Raw genomic sequence first — 17,106 nt, 5'->3', positions numbered from 1 at the left:
CCCCCTTTTTCCCTCTGTGTCTTTTGTTCTCTTTTTTTAAATACATTTAGCCAAGTCAGTAAGTTATGATATGCATGAAAAACAAAACAAACCATCAATATGTCCAAATGTTTATTTAATTTTAGGATTTCTGATGTGATTTTAAGTTTTCCATTCATGTGTTTTTAATTTTCCAAATTTTTTAAAGACTTACTGTAGAAAGTTTTATTTGCTCTGAATTTATAAGTTTAGTAAAACTAGTGATAACTTGATGCTGGGACCACAAAGTGGGACAGAACCTGCACCAGCAAAGAAGATGATTCCTTTGTTCAGGAATAGTTTCACATCCCTCGGTGGGCACTTGCTACTGGACTTGGAATAAGGAATCAGTTAAAGCTAGTTAGCTGCTCATAATTCAGCACTTTCCATAATCCATTATAATTTTCGAGTTTTCTCTTCCTGCTCATTATTTCAGTGCTTTCGTCACGTCACAGGCAGTCTATTTTAGCGTTTGGACGGTGGAATCCCTGATCAAAACAAAAAAAGTGCAGCTTCATCAGCAACACAGCTCGATGTTAGCTTTTAATTTGATGCATGGCGCATTGAACTCCTGCAGGAATAACCCCGACACTAATGCACGTTTATTCCTGCACACTTGTGAGGAAAGTGCTGACTTCAGCATAAAAAATAAGACTGCTGTTTGTGATGCCCCCTTAGTTTTCTAATCATTCCAATGACATGGAGAAGTTTATCTTTAAAGCCTTTGTATAGAGGATAATACAATGTATAATAGAGTTTATTTTTGGTGTCTCAATTAATTCAAGTTTAATTGTCTGAGAGGACTACAATTTATTCAATGCTGTATGTCTTGATACATGTATATTTGACAATAAAATAACTTCAACTTCAACTTAATTACACTGCATTAGTGTACTGTTGTAATGCATATACCTGGTTTAACTAATATTCTATATTTTCCCTGCATAAAGCCTTTTTATCTTTTAATAAAGACATGTTTGTTGAAATTAAATAACTAAGTAAAAAAAGGTACTTTTTCTCAATCATAAAAGGTTATTTCCCAGATATTGGTCTGTCCTGTAATGTTGAGCCAAGACGCTCAGTAATGCAGTTTACACTCACCAGCCCTCTAACGTTTGCTGCGATGCTTTCCTACTGGGTTGCTTAGCAACACATGCTGTTTGGTCCCATGGCCCCCCCTTCACCTTCAGCAACAGCATGTAGCTGTTATTGTTTCCTCACAGTCTGTCTCAGTGTAAAGATGCACAAATGCGGAGGCAAACGCAACAATGGAAGAAGACCTGGTTCAGTCTTTGCCTTTCGAATATAAGTGGGAAGCTAAACAAAAACGTATGATAACCCACAAAAATGTAGAGACATTGAGTCATGTTGAATTTTGGCGGAAATGCCAGTTTTCTTACTAACATTGGTTAAAAAGCGAAAATAGTTTTTATAAGGAATGAAAAGAGGAGGCAGCATCATGAAGTAGCCCTCAGCTCTGTATATATACATTAAAGGAATGTAAATTAATGTTTCCACCTCTGAATTTAAGTCCAATTTGGTCTCATTTACTGTAGAGCAAGCTCCTGAGTCAGCATTATCTTTCACAACATGCAGAGGGTGAGAGGGGTGGGCTTCTGAACAGAAGTGTAGAAACAGCAGGAGCTTGTAAATCAAGAAAACCATTTGCTCCCCTCACTTCTAGTCAACTCTCAATCTCCACAGACAAAGTGTCCTATTTCCCTGACAAGGTGCCGTCCTAGATTCCAAACCTCCAAGATCTGCTAAGGGTAAAGAGATTTTTTTTACGACAGATGATGGAGAAGGCCGTGTCTGCTGGGATGTATGGCTAATGATGCAAAGTGAGTGGGAGGAGCTCCAATTTTGTGTAATTCGTATATTTCTGATGCTCCACTTGTTCAGCCACAATCCTGAAGGATTTGTTTAAAATTTTCTATGTTAAATTCCCCATCAGTTGTATGTACTCGAAGAATTCTCTAAATAAATGAATCACAAATTAAATACTGAAGATCTTACAAAACATGCTTTATTTATTACTTTATCGTCCATAACCCACATTCAGAGCAATGGCTCTCTACTGATCAAATAGATTCTACTAGAAACTAGATTTACTTGGAAAACTGTTTTAAGTTGATCAAAAATGCATTATTTTTCTGAAATGCTTTCTTTTTTTTCTGTTAAAATTGAAATCCAAGTATAACTAGCTTAATTTTAAATATGTAAAACAAAACTATCTTTTTTATTTCATGTATTTGACGACATATTTGCAGTAAGTAAAACTAAACTTTGTATACATTCCTGTATTCATCACTGTGTAGCCTCATGCTAGTTTGCCAGCACTACCCCAATAGTCTTCTTTTTCTTTCAGGGGTCAACAAAGCGAATCAACCTCCTCCGTCTAACCCTGTTCTCTGGATCCCCCTCTCTCACACCAATCAACTTCATGTCATCTTTTGCTATATCCATAAACCTTCTCTAGGTTCCTCTAGACCTCCTGCCTGGCAGTTCCAGCCCTAGCATCCTTCTACCAATATACTCACTATCCCTCCTCTGTACATGAGCAAACCATCTCATTCTGGCTTCTCTGACCTGATCTCCAAAACATCTAACAATGTGCTGTTTCTCTGATTGATTGTTGACCCTAAACACTTAAAATCCTCCACCTTCTTTATCTCCACTCCCTTTAGCCTCATGCTTCCACTTGGGTTCCTCTCAGTCACACGCAAATATTCTCCTCACTCTCTAAGATCTTGTTGGAAAGTCTACCCAGAAACTCTACTGCCTCCTCTCCTAGACACTTCCATACCTCCACAGGTATATAATCAGGACCAACTGCCTTTGCATTCTTGCAGTTAAGTTCAGTTTAGGTGTGTTTAAGCGTTAAATAATCTAGGAAATTTCAGCCGTGAACCTAAAATATTCCAATTGCTACCCAATTCCACACTTTGCGAGCCATTTTGCAGGAGAGTCTGAACAGCCTATGGTGTTAGCGGTGAGGAGGCGCAACAAGAATACATGGGCATGATAAGAGCAGCTGCAAGAGGAACAGAGCTCATTATTACATCATAATGGGCTTAGTTCTACGAGAATTCAGACAGGGGAGAATTTTATAAAGTAATAACTTCACAACAGAGCAAAGTCATGATGAGGGACTTCATATTGGAGAGGAAACTTCAAGTTTTAAGTCAGGAGATTTGGGTTTTCACATTAGTTAAACAATTTCCCGAAGGAGACCTCCTGAGGGATCAATAAAGTTTTACCTTACCTTAGTTGCCCTTTATATATTTCCCAACTTTGCAGCTTTTCTTTAGAATGAGCTAGAAGGGTGTGAGTGGAAGTTTAACCAGGCATCACCTTAATCAAGTTATAAGCGCCATTGGGGGCTCCTTGATTTTATTGTAGGATCTATAATTAGAAACATTTCTGCACGATTAACGACTGTTCGGCTAAACCACAGACCCCCTGAAGCACCGCAACTCACTGTTTTGTTTGATTTCTTCATAAGCAGGTTTTTCAAACCCATCAATGGATATTATCTTACAATATATGGACACAATTCCAAAGAGATCCAACTGTTAATGCAAGATTGAGTTCCATTCCTGTCTTTCATTCAATTAAAATACACCAACCTTAATACCTTATAATTATATATTATATATTATAATATAAGCCATTCTCCCTTTAATACTCATGATTAAATTCCAATTTTTTTGTTTGTTAAATAGAACATCTATTTGTTGGACAATATTTTATAGTTTTCTTACTAAAAAGAAGCAATGTACTGTTCCATGCAACAATCTGTATTGTACAAAAATGTACCAAATCTTTTTCATAACATTTTTTTTTTTGTTTCCTATTTTTTTTATCCTTGGAATAGTGGAAAGTGATTCCACCACTGAAGCAGTGTTGTTGCTGTCATATATTCAGATCCTAATAGCTTCTCTGCACTTGCAGGCTCTATTAAAAATGAAAGAGCTCACCTTTTAGAAGAATAAATGTATCAGAAGCGCTGCGGAATATAAATATAAAACAGATAAATAATTCATGGTTCTGATGTTGACTTTGACTCCAGCTTTGTTGGTTTGCAACTATTTTATTTTAAACATTAGATCTTCTGCTTTAACCCTTATGTTAACTCAGGGTCAAAGCGACCCAAATGCCCGAAAACAAATGTGTTTGTGGTATCACTTCTGTTGCCTCTGGGTCAAGGTGAACGACCCCCCTGGCTTCCATAAATACATATGCAGTGGTGGAGGTTGTTCACCTTGACCCAGGGACAACACAAAGTATACCACGAACACATTCGTTTTCGGGCCTGCTTGTCACCTTGGCCCTGAAATAAAACTAGGGTTGAAACCCTAAAAATGATGATCCTAATTGTACATTTTTGCACTTATGTTGAAAAACAGGCTATTTAGAGCCTAAATAAAATAAATGTAGCAGTACATTAATTGCCAAAAACAGTCGTTTTAACGACTACTTGTCCGGATATTATGCTCATATCACTTAAGATATGTCTCAAGCATCTCGGATCTATGATCGTGATGCTCTTCTCAACATCAGAGAGTCGATGGAGGACTTCACTCGCGACAGCTACCAACGTCCGGTGAACGTGTTTCCGGCTCCGCTTCTCATCGACTCGGACTCTGTGGAATATCGTTTGATCTCTCGAGTACCGGGCGATTTCCACAAGGGATCGAGTCGGGCTGGAGTACAGGTCAGGATGAGACGTGCAGTTGCGATCGCTCGGAACAACTCTGACGTCATCGAACGTCATCGATGTTTGATCGACATTCCTCTCACTGTGTGTGACGACACATCAGCGCTGCCGTCTGTCCAGACCTCAACGAAAGGTGGTAAGATTTTTTCATTTCCTCTCTTTAATTCGACTTTTACAACCGAGTTGAACTTCAGTGACAGCTGGTACCCACGTGACCGCTGTTCGCTTCAAAAGATCCCGCTCTGCGCGCCTGTCAGTGACGCGGCGTCGTCAGTGACGTCATCGGTGCTGAATGTGGGACTTCTTAATGTTCGCTCCATTACTAATAAATCCTTTATTCTTAATGATCTTTTCACAAGAGTTAATTTGGATTTATTATGTCTTTCTGAGACTTGGCAGAGAGAGGAAGAGTTTATTCATCTGAACGAACTCTGTCCAGTAGGGAGCGCTGTCCTGGGGAAGCCTCGCCTCTCTGGTCGTGGAGGAGGTCTTGCTACTGTTTTTAGGGAGAGTTGTTCTTGCAAAGTGATTCAGACACAGGAATTCACTTCTTTTGAGTCTCAGATGATCTTGGTTGGTTCTACAAGACCTTTCTATTGTGTGTCAATCTACCGCCCGCCTGGTCCTGCGGCGGTGTTCTTGAAAGACTTTAGTGACTTCTTATCTTCCATTATTCAGATGGAATCTGTTCTTATTCTTGGAGACTTTAATCTTCATGTTGATGACGTCACATCTTGTTCTGCTAAAGAACTTTTAACTTTAACTGAAGCCTTTAATTTTGAGCAACATGTTTCTGAACCCACTCATCAAAAAGGCCACATTTTAGACTTAGTTTTTACTCTTGGCCTGAACATTTCTAATGTATCTGTACATGATGTCCATCTGAGTGATCATTCTCTTGTCTTGTTCAACCTGGAATTCATCCCTGAACCTAGGCCTTTGAAAGTTAGGTCTCAGAGGCGTGTCATCTCAGCCGATACTGCAGACAGTTTTTCTGCTATGTTTGACCGTCTTTCCTTTGATGACTGTCCAGATGTGGACAGTTTGATTCACTATTACACTGATCATTGTGTTGAAATACTGGATCAAGTGGCACCTGTTAAATCGAACTTGAAAATTCAGAAAAAACGGTGCCCTTGGACAAATGAAGATCTCCTGAGTCTGAAGAGACTTTGTCGAAAGACTGAGCGTCTCTGGAAGTCTACTAAACTTGAGGTGCACAGACTTCACCTCAGGGATCTGTTGACTTCTTACAATGAGATGGTAGAAACTGCTAGATCTGATTACATCAGAAAACTGGTAGCAGCAAATAGGAAAAACCCCAAAGTTTTGTTTGACACGATTAATTCTCTCGTGTCTCCTGCTCCTCAAATCACGCCGGTCTTCTGTGAAGCTGACAGCAATGCATTGTTGAGATTTTTCGTTGACAAAATTAAATTGATCAAAGAGAAAATCTCTCCCCCTTTGTTGGGAACCCCTACTGTCTCTGAGCCCATCTCCTCCTCTTGGTCATCCTTCACTGCTGTATCTTTGGGTGATATTTCAGCACTAGTGAACAAGATGAAACCCTCCTCTTGCTCAGATGACGTCCTTCCTTGTAGGCTTTTTATCAAAGTATTTGATGTAATTGGCCCCTGGGTTACCAATATGGTGAACCTCTCCCTTTCCACAGGGGTTTTTCCCAATGCATTTAAACATGCCATTGTGGAGCCTCTGCTCAAAAAACCAGGCTTAGACCCAACTGACCTCAGTAATTTCAGGCCTATTTCTAAGCTCCCTTTCTTGTCCAAGATCTTGGAGAAGGTGGTGTCCGAGCAGCTGTCTTTGTTCCTGGATCAGAGCGACATCCATGAGAAGTTTCAGTCTGGCTTCCGTAAACATCACTCTACGGAGACAGCTTTATTGAAAGTGTCCAGTGACATCATGATGTCGGCTGACTCTGGTAAATTCACTGTTCTGGTTCTCTTGGATCTGTCGTCAGCCTTTGACACAGTTGATCACCAGATCCTGCTGAGAAGACTAAGGGATGAAGTGGGACTGTCTGGGTCTGTGTTAGAATGGTTCTCATCTTACCTTTCTGGGCGCAGTTTTAGTGTATCTGCCAATCAAATGAGGTCTGAATCGGCAGATCTGTTGTGTGGAGTCCCTCAAGGTTCTGTTCTGGGTCCTTTATTGTTTTTGCTGTACTTGATTCCCCTTGGTAAAATCATTCAGAGATTTCCAGATGTTTCTTATCACATTTTTGCTGATGACATCCAGCTCTACTGCTCTTTTGATCCAACTGAGCCCCAAAGGCTGAACAGCTTAGTCAATTGTTTGCTAGAAATCAAACAATGGCTGAGTGAAAACACTTTACAGCTTAATGTGGACAAAACTGAAACTCTGGTGATTGCTCCTGATGATAAGATTCCAGGGTTGAGTCAGTACTTGGGTGACTTAGGTCAGTCTGTCAAACTGAGCCTGAGAAACCTGGGTGTTGTATTTGATAAAGACATGTCTCTTGTTCAACACTGCAGAAAACTGACCAGAAACTGTTTCCTTCAACTGAGAAAAAACTCTAAACTTAGGAAAATGTTGTCACAACATGATCTGGAGCTTGTAATCCATGCGTTTGTTTCTTCTCGTCTGGACTATTGTAACAGTTTGTTTTCATGTCTTAACAAGAAGGAGCTGTCTCGTCTGCAGTTGATTCAGAACTCTGCAGCGAGAATTCTGACCTGCTCAAGTAGGAGAACTCACATTTCTCCGATCCTTAAAACTCTTCACTGGCTTCCAGTTTCTTTCAGGATCAACTTTAAAATTCTGGTTCTTACTTTCAGAGCTATTCATGGTCAGGCTCCTCCTTACATCACTGATCTGATCCAGCCTTACACCCCAGCTCGGTCTCTGAGGTCTGTGGATCAGAATCTACTTATGGTTCCACGCACACGGCTCAGGACCAGAGGAGAGAAATCTTTTCAGGCTGTTGCTCCTAAGCTTTGGAACAATCTTCCTCTCTCTTTGCGCTTGATGGAGTCTACTGACTCCTTTAAGAAACATCTTAAGACGTTTCTATTTGTTCAGGCTTTTCCTTGAATTTCTCGAACTCCTGTGTTGTTCTCGGTGTTGTCTTGATCTTTGAAGTATGTACTGTTTTGAGTATTGTTTTGATTGTTAAAGCGCATTGTGACCCTGGTCTCGAAAAGCGCTATATAAATAAATATTACTTACTTACTTACTTACTTACACTCAATTCAATTTTATTTAAAGTGTCATATCATAACAAAGTTATCTCAAGACACTTTACAGTTTAAGTAAGACTAAAGTGGAGAAAAGAAGAACAGATCCCAGGAACTCAATAATGAGGAAAGCACAGTGTTGCGCTGGCGAGGAAAAACTTTCTTTTAGAAGACAGAAACCTCAAGCAGAACCAGACTCATTGTTGACTGCCTCCTGCTGTGACCAGCTGGGAGGAAGGATGGGGTAGACAGATGGATGAAGAGAAGAGTGAGGGAGGATACAGTGATAGAAAAGAGGAGAGTATAGGAGAGTCCATGGAGGTGCTGGAGAGAACTCCGGATCCGATGACGTGCTGGAGATCCTGGATCAGCAGCAGCTCTGGAGGTGGAGCCCTGGGGCTCCGGGAGAGAAATAAAAAGTGTGGATTTAAACTGCAAAGGTGATGAATGTAATGCAGAAAAAGAAGCATATACAGAGCTTGGTGTCCAAAACAACAATCCTGTTAAGTTATGTTATCAGTACCTCCAACAATGTAATCCTATAGCAGCTAAGAAAAACAAAAAGGGCTGATTCAGGCAGAGCCAGAGTCAGTCCTATTTATAGGCTTTATCGGAAAGTAAGGTTTTAAGATTTGTTTTCAAACATAAAGAGGGTGTCTGCCCTCCGGATTGAAGTCTGTGGTTGGTTCCACAGCAGAGGGGCTTGAAAACTGAAGGCCCTGGCTCCAAATCTACATTTAGAGATTTGTGGTAGAAGACATGTTGTGGATTTTTAGGAGGAAACAATCAGGGACAGTTGTCGAGGACTAACTGGTAAAAAGGAGTCAAAATACTGTATATATCCGTTTTAGTGTCTGTGTCCGGTAAAGCTGCACCGGTTGTATTAGAAGAATCTAGGAGGTCTTTAATCTTACAAGGCTACAGAGCTGAATAAGAACTTGGGAGTTTCCTGACACACTAAGACTAGACATTTTACTGAGCACTGAGGGAATTGAGTCGTTAAATTTTGTTATGGCACTTTCAGACAGACATCTTTTGAGAGAGCACCTTGCTGATGCAGTAGAGCTACCTTGTGTCGTGTTGCTGTGCTCAGTCTTTCCATGGTGTATGACCTGTGACATGAAACCTCAGCTTGGTAACAGAGTGTTGCTGTTCCTCACCCAGTTTTAAGCCTCCTTCACAGCTGTGTCATTTTCCTACTTGTGAAATTGATGATCCTTAGCACCTGTTTGGTCTAATTGGTTGACTATACCTCACTATAATCCTACAAAACCCCTGACTTTTTGCAAATGTACCTATACAAATTGATGCCGGTTTGAAGGTAAAGGGTAGTTACAACAAATATTGATTTGATTTAGATGTCTCACTTGTTTGCTCACACAGTTATTATTTATATTTTTGAAAGCATTCTCAGTTTACAGCATTTTTTCACACCTGCCTAAAACTTTTGCATTGTACTGTATATATATATATATATATATATTTCCCCCCAAATAGTGATACCTCTATCCTCCTAAACTATTTCCCCTGTATTCAGAGGTCACAAGTAGATGTTTTGATGCTTCATAACCAGATTGGCATTTCTTCCCATGAAACATCTGTTTACCTACGCAGTTACGCCGCAATATCTTGTAGAATGAGATCAGAAAGTAAAGCAGCATAACAAAGCTCAGACCTCAACTTACACTCTCTCATACTTGTAATATTTTTTCTTTTAACAAAAACATCTAAATTAAAGCAAATGTTCCTACAGCTAAGCCCAGTTTACTATCTCCAGTTAACAGAAATGCTGAGGCAATTGACAAACAGAGAGAGTGTTTAAGTGTTCCATTCCAGCGTTCAGGATAAAGAAGCAGGTTGTGTTGCTCTTTTAATATAAACTTCCCAAAAGTCTACTTTAAAAATGTATATTCTGTAGAAATCAAACAAAGTCTAGTGACATCTGCCAAGAGCATAACACTGTTAAGTCATTTTCGTAATCATTAATGTATCATGAACAGTTAAACAGAATTTAAAAGCTTGTACTGTCACCTCTGATGCGAGGGTGAAGAGGGAAGACCTCTCATGTGCTTCTCTTTAGCACCTCCCTTGTAAAGCGATCAAAAGGACAAACGCTTCAAACCACTGACTTCAGCACTCCTCTCTAATAACGTGGAGTCTCTCCCCAGTGGTGGAGCTAAGAGGGGTTTAATAATTCAGTTACAGGAGGCTCTGCTCATGGATGCAGCTCACAGCCGCATGTGACTGTCAGTGACAGATGGCTGAGTCCATGTGGATGGTTTTTGCACCAGCAGACTTCGATCATCAATGTTTCCAACGCTGTTCAACTATTGCTCCTCTTCTCTATCCCATCTTCTTTAGCAGAAAGTCGGTCTTTAAGGCCCGCTGGTCCATTACGTCCAGGTCTGTTGAATAGTTCAGTAGATAGTTAGATGTTTTTCCTTCCTGCAGGATGTTCCGTGTCTCTGGTGGATATTTTTAGCTCCACTGGTACAGTCCTCCATTAGTCAGAGGGCAGTTAAGGGAACCTTCCCTGAAGTCTATATACTGTATAAGTAAGATTTTATAACTCTTCTGTTAAAATGAAGGGAACCCACATAAAAATGTCATTTCAAATGTTTTTTTAAATGTGGATGTCTTGTCAAAAAACCTGTATGATTGTTCTATTTGACAAAACTCAAACATAAAATAATTAAAATGATCTTAACTCATAACTTATAAGGTTTAATAATGAATGGTTGGATTTATTAGTTTCCCAGCAGTATCCCTTATTTGATCTTCACTTAAAACAACTAACTTCATTAATTAAATCAATTCAAATAATTGTACTTAATTAAATAAAGTGAATCATTTAATCAATAATAATCAGGCTGTTTTGATGCGATAGTTGGTGGATGAAAACAGATTAAATCCAAATATTTCTGATATGATTAAAGTAGTTCATTCACAGGCTGTATTTTATATATTCTTGCATAGTCGACACATAAGAAAGAGGATGAAAAAACCTACTATCAAGTGTTTGTGTTGCATCAGAACTTCCAGAGAACTGGACAGATACCAAGGAGACTCTCCTGGAGGGGATGGTGTTTAACGTCAAGTACCTGGGTATGACTCTGGTGGGCCAGCCCAAAGGTGAGGACATGGCCGCAGCAGCTATACGAAGGATTGTTGCTATGGTGAGTTTTTCTTTCCTCATAGTGTTGTGTAACAACTAAAAACAATGATGGGCACCACAACAGTGAGAAACATGGAAATTTGTTTCTGATCCCAATACCAACATCAACTGAAAGTGTTTATTCACCACATTTTCACCACACACCAACAGTTCTGTTATTTATCTGGATGAATTAGCTTTAAAAAATAATAAATAAAAATAAAATGAACTTTGGACTGGAGGCTAAAGTGACTGTTATTATGTTACACTTTGGTATTCAGTGACTGCTGCTGTTTCTGGGTTAAGAAGCAGAATAATGTGTCTGCAAATGACCATGACGGAGCAACAATGACGTCATGAAGTAGTGAAAGCTGATTTTGCTTATGCACGAGTTGAAGAATAATTTCAAATACATTATTTCTGTTCATACTGTATACTTTAAAATAGAAATAAAGAGGCCAACATGTTGACTTGTACAAGCAGGATATAAAAAGTTGTATTGTCACTGATTAAGTTTGGAAAAAAAACAAACGTATGTATATATAATTTCAGCTTCTTCCAAGAGTAAGTCTCATAATCCACCTGAACTCTCTTCACTTCTCCCACTCAATCTTTAGAGTTTGTGGAGTGCAACTTGATCAGGTCAAGGGAAGGGGGCACCATGACACTCATGACATTATTATGACATTATGACAACAATTTTCAATGAAAGTGTTACATACATATTGTCAGTACCTTTAAGCAACTGTAAAGCCCTTAAACCACCTCAACTTAACCTGATCCCTCCTCCCTTTTAATTTTCACCCTTTTTTGGGTTATCTGGTTTTCAAATTCTTATTTGTATCATCCTTTGTCTGTTTTCAGTGAAAAGTGAAATTACGCCTCAATTGATTGACAGTTGTCTCCAACTGTTAAACTGGAAACGTCACTGACTGAATACTTGTCTGACATGTTTTCTTTAGCATAATACGAGCCAGGGGAGCGCTGGCGTGTCGTGTGGAAACGTGTCTGTTATCAGTCAGTCACAGTTGCAGCAGTGAAGTGTTTCAAGTGCTCGTACCATCCTTGCTGAGTTTGGGCTCTTGGCACAAAGATTGACACCATCATTGTCCTTGTCAGTTTAAATGCAGTCACTCGCTCTTAAAAAATGAACTCAAGATAGGAAAAATGACTTAGACTGACAACAAGTACAGATGCAGCACAATTTACTATTTAAACATTCTGAAGTTCGAGTAGGAAATGCTGAGTTTAAGTTTTCTGTCTTTTGGTAAAGTTCAATTCTGAAATACTTTTCTCTGCCTGTGTACATTCTAACCTGTGTCTCATTGTTTCTGATCCGGCAGGCCAGAGCGAGTGCCAAGAAGTTTCGCAAAGTCACTCTCACTGTTTCACCGAAAGGAATTGTCATCACAGACACAGAGACCGTGGACCTAATAGAGAATGTCTCCATATACAGGTAGTTTCCATTTCGGTAAAGCAGCATAACAAAGGTCAAGAAAAATGTTGCCACGTGAGCATTTAAAAATGTATGAGAGATCTTATGAATAACTAAGAATAAAGAAGTTAAACTAAAGAGTTTTATTTTTATTTTATTATTACACTTTGTTGTCGTGATTGTCTACATTAAACCTAAAGCTACAATTGATCATGCTAGGATGTATGACTTGGTTGTTTGGGTTCATTGAGAGTGATTGAGGATTAATGATTCAAATCTTGAAAGTTCTCTGACATCAAGTTTCTTTGGTGCGGATATGAATGTATATAAAGAAAAATGGCTGTGTATTGACAGCATTCCAGAGTGGGAGACAGTAAAAAGAATGGGTTGTAAATAAAAAATAAAATTACATTCACACATAGATTTTTATTTTAATTTGTTTAATTTGTTAATATATCGAGATATACTTCAGAGCATGTACATGTGTGTGTGTGCGTGTGTGACTGTGCCTGATCCAGCTCATCAATGCTACCAGGCCTGACTCTGAATCGTTGACGAGAAGAATTGTTCCGGAAAAAATTAAATAAGGCAATATTTTATGCTCATTTGTAGCAGGCATTTAAACGGAAGCAAGCTGTGTAAATCGGGAGTACTCCGGGTAATATCACAAGCGCTCACACAGTCTACTGTCTACACTACACTACATTAAGATATAGACGTATTTACAGTTTTTCAGGAACGATTCTTCTCTTCGAGGCTTCAGTACAGGACGGACATTTCATACCAGCATTATGGAGGTAAATGGATGATTTTACATGTCTCTTTGGAGGAAGTTTTTCCCTGGGTGCCAATCGCTTCATTAAAATGGATGTACATTTTTGAGTATAACCCTAAAAAGGAACGGATTATTATGAAAACAATCCCAACACTTTGTTGACATGGGGGGGAGTATAAAATGAGTTTAGTTTGAATTTTGGAGTAAACATTAGCATATTTTTACCAAATATTGTCGGAGCTCACCCCCAAACACATACACATGCATACACATTCTTACACACTTTAATTGTGTTACCAGGACTAATTTGCCTCTTTAAATCGTAGCAGTCAGTCTGAGCTGGTCTCCCCTGAGTGTTATTATAAGAACTTGGACAGATCTAAGGATGGCCTCTTCTCATTGGTGCAACCCTGCCCCCCACGTTCACCTCCAGAGAACCCCCAATATGCGCCTCCTTTGTTGCTGAAAACCAAATAAATGTATTGGCTGTTGAAGAAAATAATGGCTGGAAAACAGAAGTGTGGATGAGATTGTGGGGAGGGGATGGTGCTTCACTTGAATAGTTGCATGTGTGTGTGTTGCTGTGCGTGTGCTGCTGTGTGTGTTTGTGTGCTTGTTCGATTATTTACTGTGTTTGAGTGAAAGTCAGGGCGAGTTGATCCCTAGAGAATAAGCTGAGCGTTTCAAAAAAAGGAAGAGCACAATTGAGACATGAGTGTGATGCTCCCCCAGGCTTCTACGATTGAAATACATACATACATACATACAAATGGAAACATTACAACTGCTATCGCTTCATAAAACTCAGTTTCTGATCAGATTAATGCTGAAATTCAGGGAAGAAGCCTTCTGAAAATCTACAAAAGATGATAGCTCCCATCTAAGATGTTCATTTATTTACATTTTAATGTCATGTTTGAAGTTAGAATTTTTCATGTTGTTTAAAAATGGAAAATTAAATAATAATTTAATTAATACATTGCGACCCTCCACAATGAAATGCCTCAAAGTTTTAAGTGCCTTCTTTTAACCTTATGTTATCTCAGCGTCACCTTCCTGAACCACGGGAATACATATGCAGTGTTGTCGTCCACCTTAACCCAGAGCAGACGAAAGGGATTTCACAAAAATAAAAATCATTTTCGAACCATTGGGTCATTGGGTGAAGCGGTTTGAATCATTACTACAATTTAGAAAGATATTGATGGTTGCGCCCTTGACTGGTATGGCTTATAATCTTTGTGTTGTATCAGCAAAAGAAAGTGTGAAGTTAAAATTAAGTTAAAATTAAATTAATTATTAGTTTTTTGCTGAATACGAGTAATCAAACGGAACTGTATTATTCATCACAATTGATTATAACTATTTGAACAAAGAAATGATGACAATTCTGTATTATATTTTGTATATTTTTCCTATGATGTCTTGTATTTCATCTTCCTGGGTAGCATTTGGAGACTCACCCGCTGATATGCTACTTGAGTTTTAAACACAGAAGTGAGTCAGTAGGAAAGTGTGCTGAATCCTAATGTTTGGATCCAGGTCACGTAAGTCTGTGTGCATCTCAGGTCTCTATTATGTGGACCTTTTTTAGTTGCCAAGCTTATCATCCAGACAGGCAGTAACACGACCTAACATTATTTTAAGCTATTTGGAGAAAAAGAGAATCTTTCCAACTACAGTATATTGCTTGAAATCCACTTTATACACCAATTTCAGTCAATTTTGGGAACCAATCAACATTCTGAGGAGCATCTAACCCACCTTTAAATTATTTTTATTTTTACACAATTCCAAAAATGCCTGTAAAACATCTGCAGGGACAGTTGAGCTTTGTTAGGCAGAAGTTGTTTATTTTTCTTTGTGCACAATGTGTAACATTTTTACATCCAGAAACATTTTCTTTCATCTAAGAAAAATCTCTTAACTTAGAAAAACGATGTCACAACACGATCTGGCGCTTGTAATCCATGCGTTTCGCCTGCAGTTAAAACAAAACTCTGCAGCGAGAATTCTGTAGACGTACTGAAGACTGTATTTTAAACATTACAGATTTTTTCTTTTGAAGAAAAGCAATAGTTATTTAAAAGTGAAATGCTAAGCTCTTTTAAGAGGCTATAAAAAAAATAGATTTTGAACTCCTTGACTTTCAACCTTTTTTTTTCTTTTTAAAACAACACAAATCTTAAAATTTTTCTTACTCTTTAAGAATTGTAGTTTTTCATTCAACACCTCGATTTGCTTAAACTTGGCTTGTTGAGCAATGGAAGATCACAGATTTAATCATTTGTCTTTAAAAGTGCTTCCTTTAGTAAGGAAATTGTCTTCTTCTGCTTTATGAATTGAGGATATAAAACAAAAGAAGGACTTGCTCTTCAGTTGTTTTGAGTGCGTGGCTGCATGTGTGTGAACAGGAGGTTAGGCTGATATTCCCTTGGCTGCCACAGACATCCAGTTGTTGAAGATGAAAGTGTCGGCAGATGTGAGGACCCTGACAGCTCCGCTCCTGTCAATTAGCTCACGTTGTTCTTCAACCTGCGCAGCTCGGTGAATATTAAAGCTGTCTGAGAAATGACAACAATGTTGCAAAACACTTTCAATAACCCAGGTTAAAAATAAATCATTTCTATTTTAATGATTTTAACTGTGTCTGATGTGTGGACAGGCAGAGACATGTACATGTACAGATGTACAGTAGGAGGAGTTGGACCTGCTTTTGTTGCTGCTCTTTTGCTGTGTCATTCTCTTCCCACAAATTAACAATATGAATAGTATGCACACTCTGTATATATTGAGAGCTTTTGCAGGTCACATAAAATAACTTGGTGGACCTAATTAAGCCCATGAGCCTTGATATTAATGTGGTCATATCATTAATGAAGTTTATTAGTTGAAGTCAGAGGACAATTTTCCTTTTTAATTTAAAACGACGGATGCATAAGGGACTGTAGTTATTATTTTAAGTTACTTATAGATGTATATTTCTATAAAACAATATTATTAACATATAATAAGTGTTTTACAGAATGAAACTACCAAATAAGAAAATAAAAAAAATAAAATATATAAATATATATATAAATATATATATATATATATATATTTATATATATACTGTATATATATTCTTGTAAAGAAAAATATTCATTTTTATGTTTTGTATTATCATGTGGTTGACTTTGTTTCGCTCACTTTATTTTTTTGTTCTGCCTTTTGCCTCTTTTCGGCTTGTGCTTGTTTATCTGTATGTATGTTTGCTTTGTATATGTTTCAAACATTTTTTCTCGTGTATTTATTCATTTTGTTTTTGTATGTAGTAATACACTTTCTTTATATTGCACATTAAATATCTATTTTGTAGTTATTTTGTATGCATCATCTTTGTTAATGTTATTGTTAATTTGTTTATTCTACTATTTTTTTTTTTTCATTGTATTAGTCCTTCTTTTACTTCCCTCAAGTTGAATGTCAATACTGTGAAAGATATTTACCCGACTAACTCATATTTAAATAGGTCAATACATTTATATTTTTCATACAATTAGGCGCAAATCTAAGTTGGGGTGTGGGGCAAAGACGTGGAGAAGGTATCTTGGGCTTTGTTATATGGGTCATGCATCAATAGTGCGAGTTGAAAAAACAATTTGCGGAACGACATCAAGCTTGTTATTTTCTGCATGGTCTCAAATAAATTATTATGCTTTTGAAGTGAGGATGCAAATTTTTATAATACTCTTTCCTCTTTGTTCAGAGACTGTTTCTGTAGCTCTGTCTCGAATCAACCCC

General features: G+C 38.2%; 1 protein-coding gene across 1 annotated transcript in view; it reads left to right on the top strand.

Moving 5' to 3' along the window:
* The window catches only part of LOC148061004 (low density lipoprotein receptor adapter protein 1), a 42,068-nt gene that overhangs the window by 18,679 nt on the left and 6,283 nt on the right, over nucleotides 1–17,106 (top strand). The window contains exons 2-3 of the mRNA XM_087813191.1: nucleotides 10,990–11,132; nucleotides 12,454–12,566. Coding sequence (XP_087669317.1) covers nucleotides 10,990–11,132; nucleotides 12,454–12,566 — 256 coding nt within the window. The remainder of the gene's footprint in view (nucleotides 1–10,989; nucleotides 11,133–12,453; nucleotides 12,567–17,106) is intronic.

Source organism: Callionymus lyra, chromosome 17 (assembly GCF_982586985.1).
Source record: "Callionymus lyra chromosome 17, fCalLyr1.hap1.1, whole genome shotgun sequence".
Lineage (NCBI taxonomy): Eukaryota > Metazoa > Chordata > Actinopteri > Syngnathiformes > Callionymidae > Callionymus > Callionymus lyra.
Note: the sequence above shows the minus strand (reverse complement) of the source record. Positions and strands in the feature narration are given on the sequence as shown.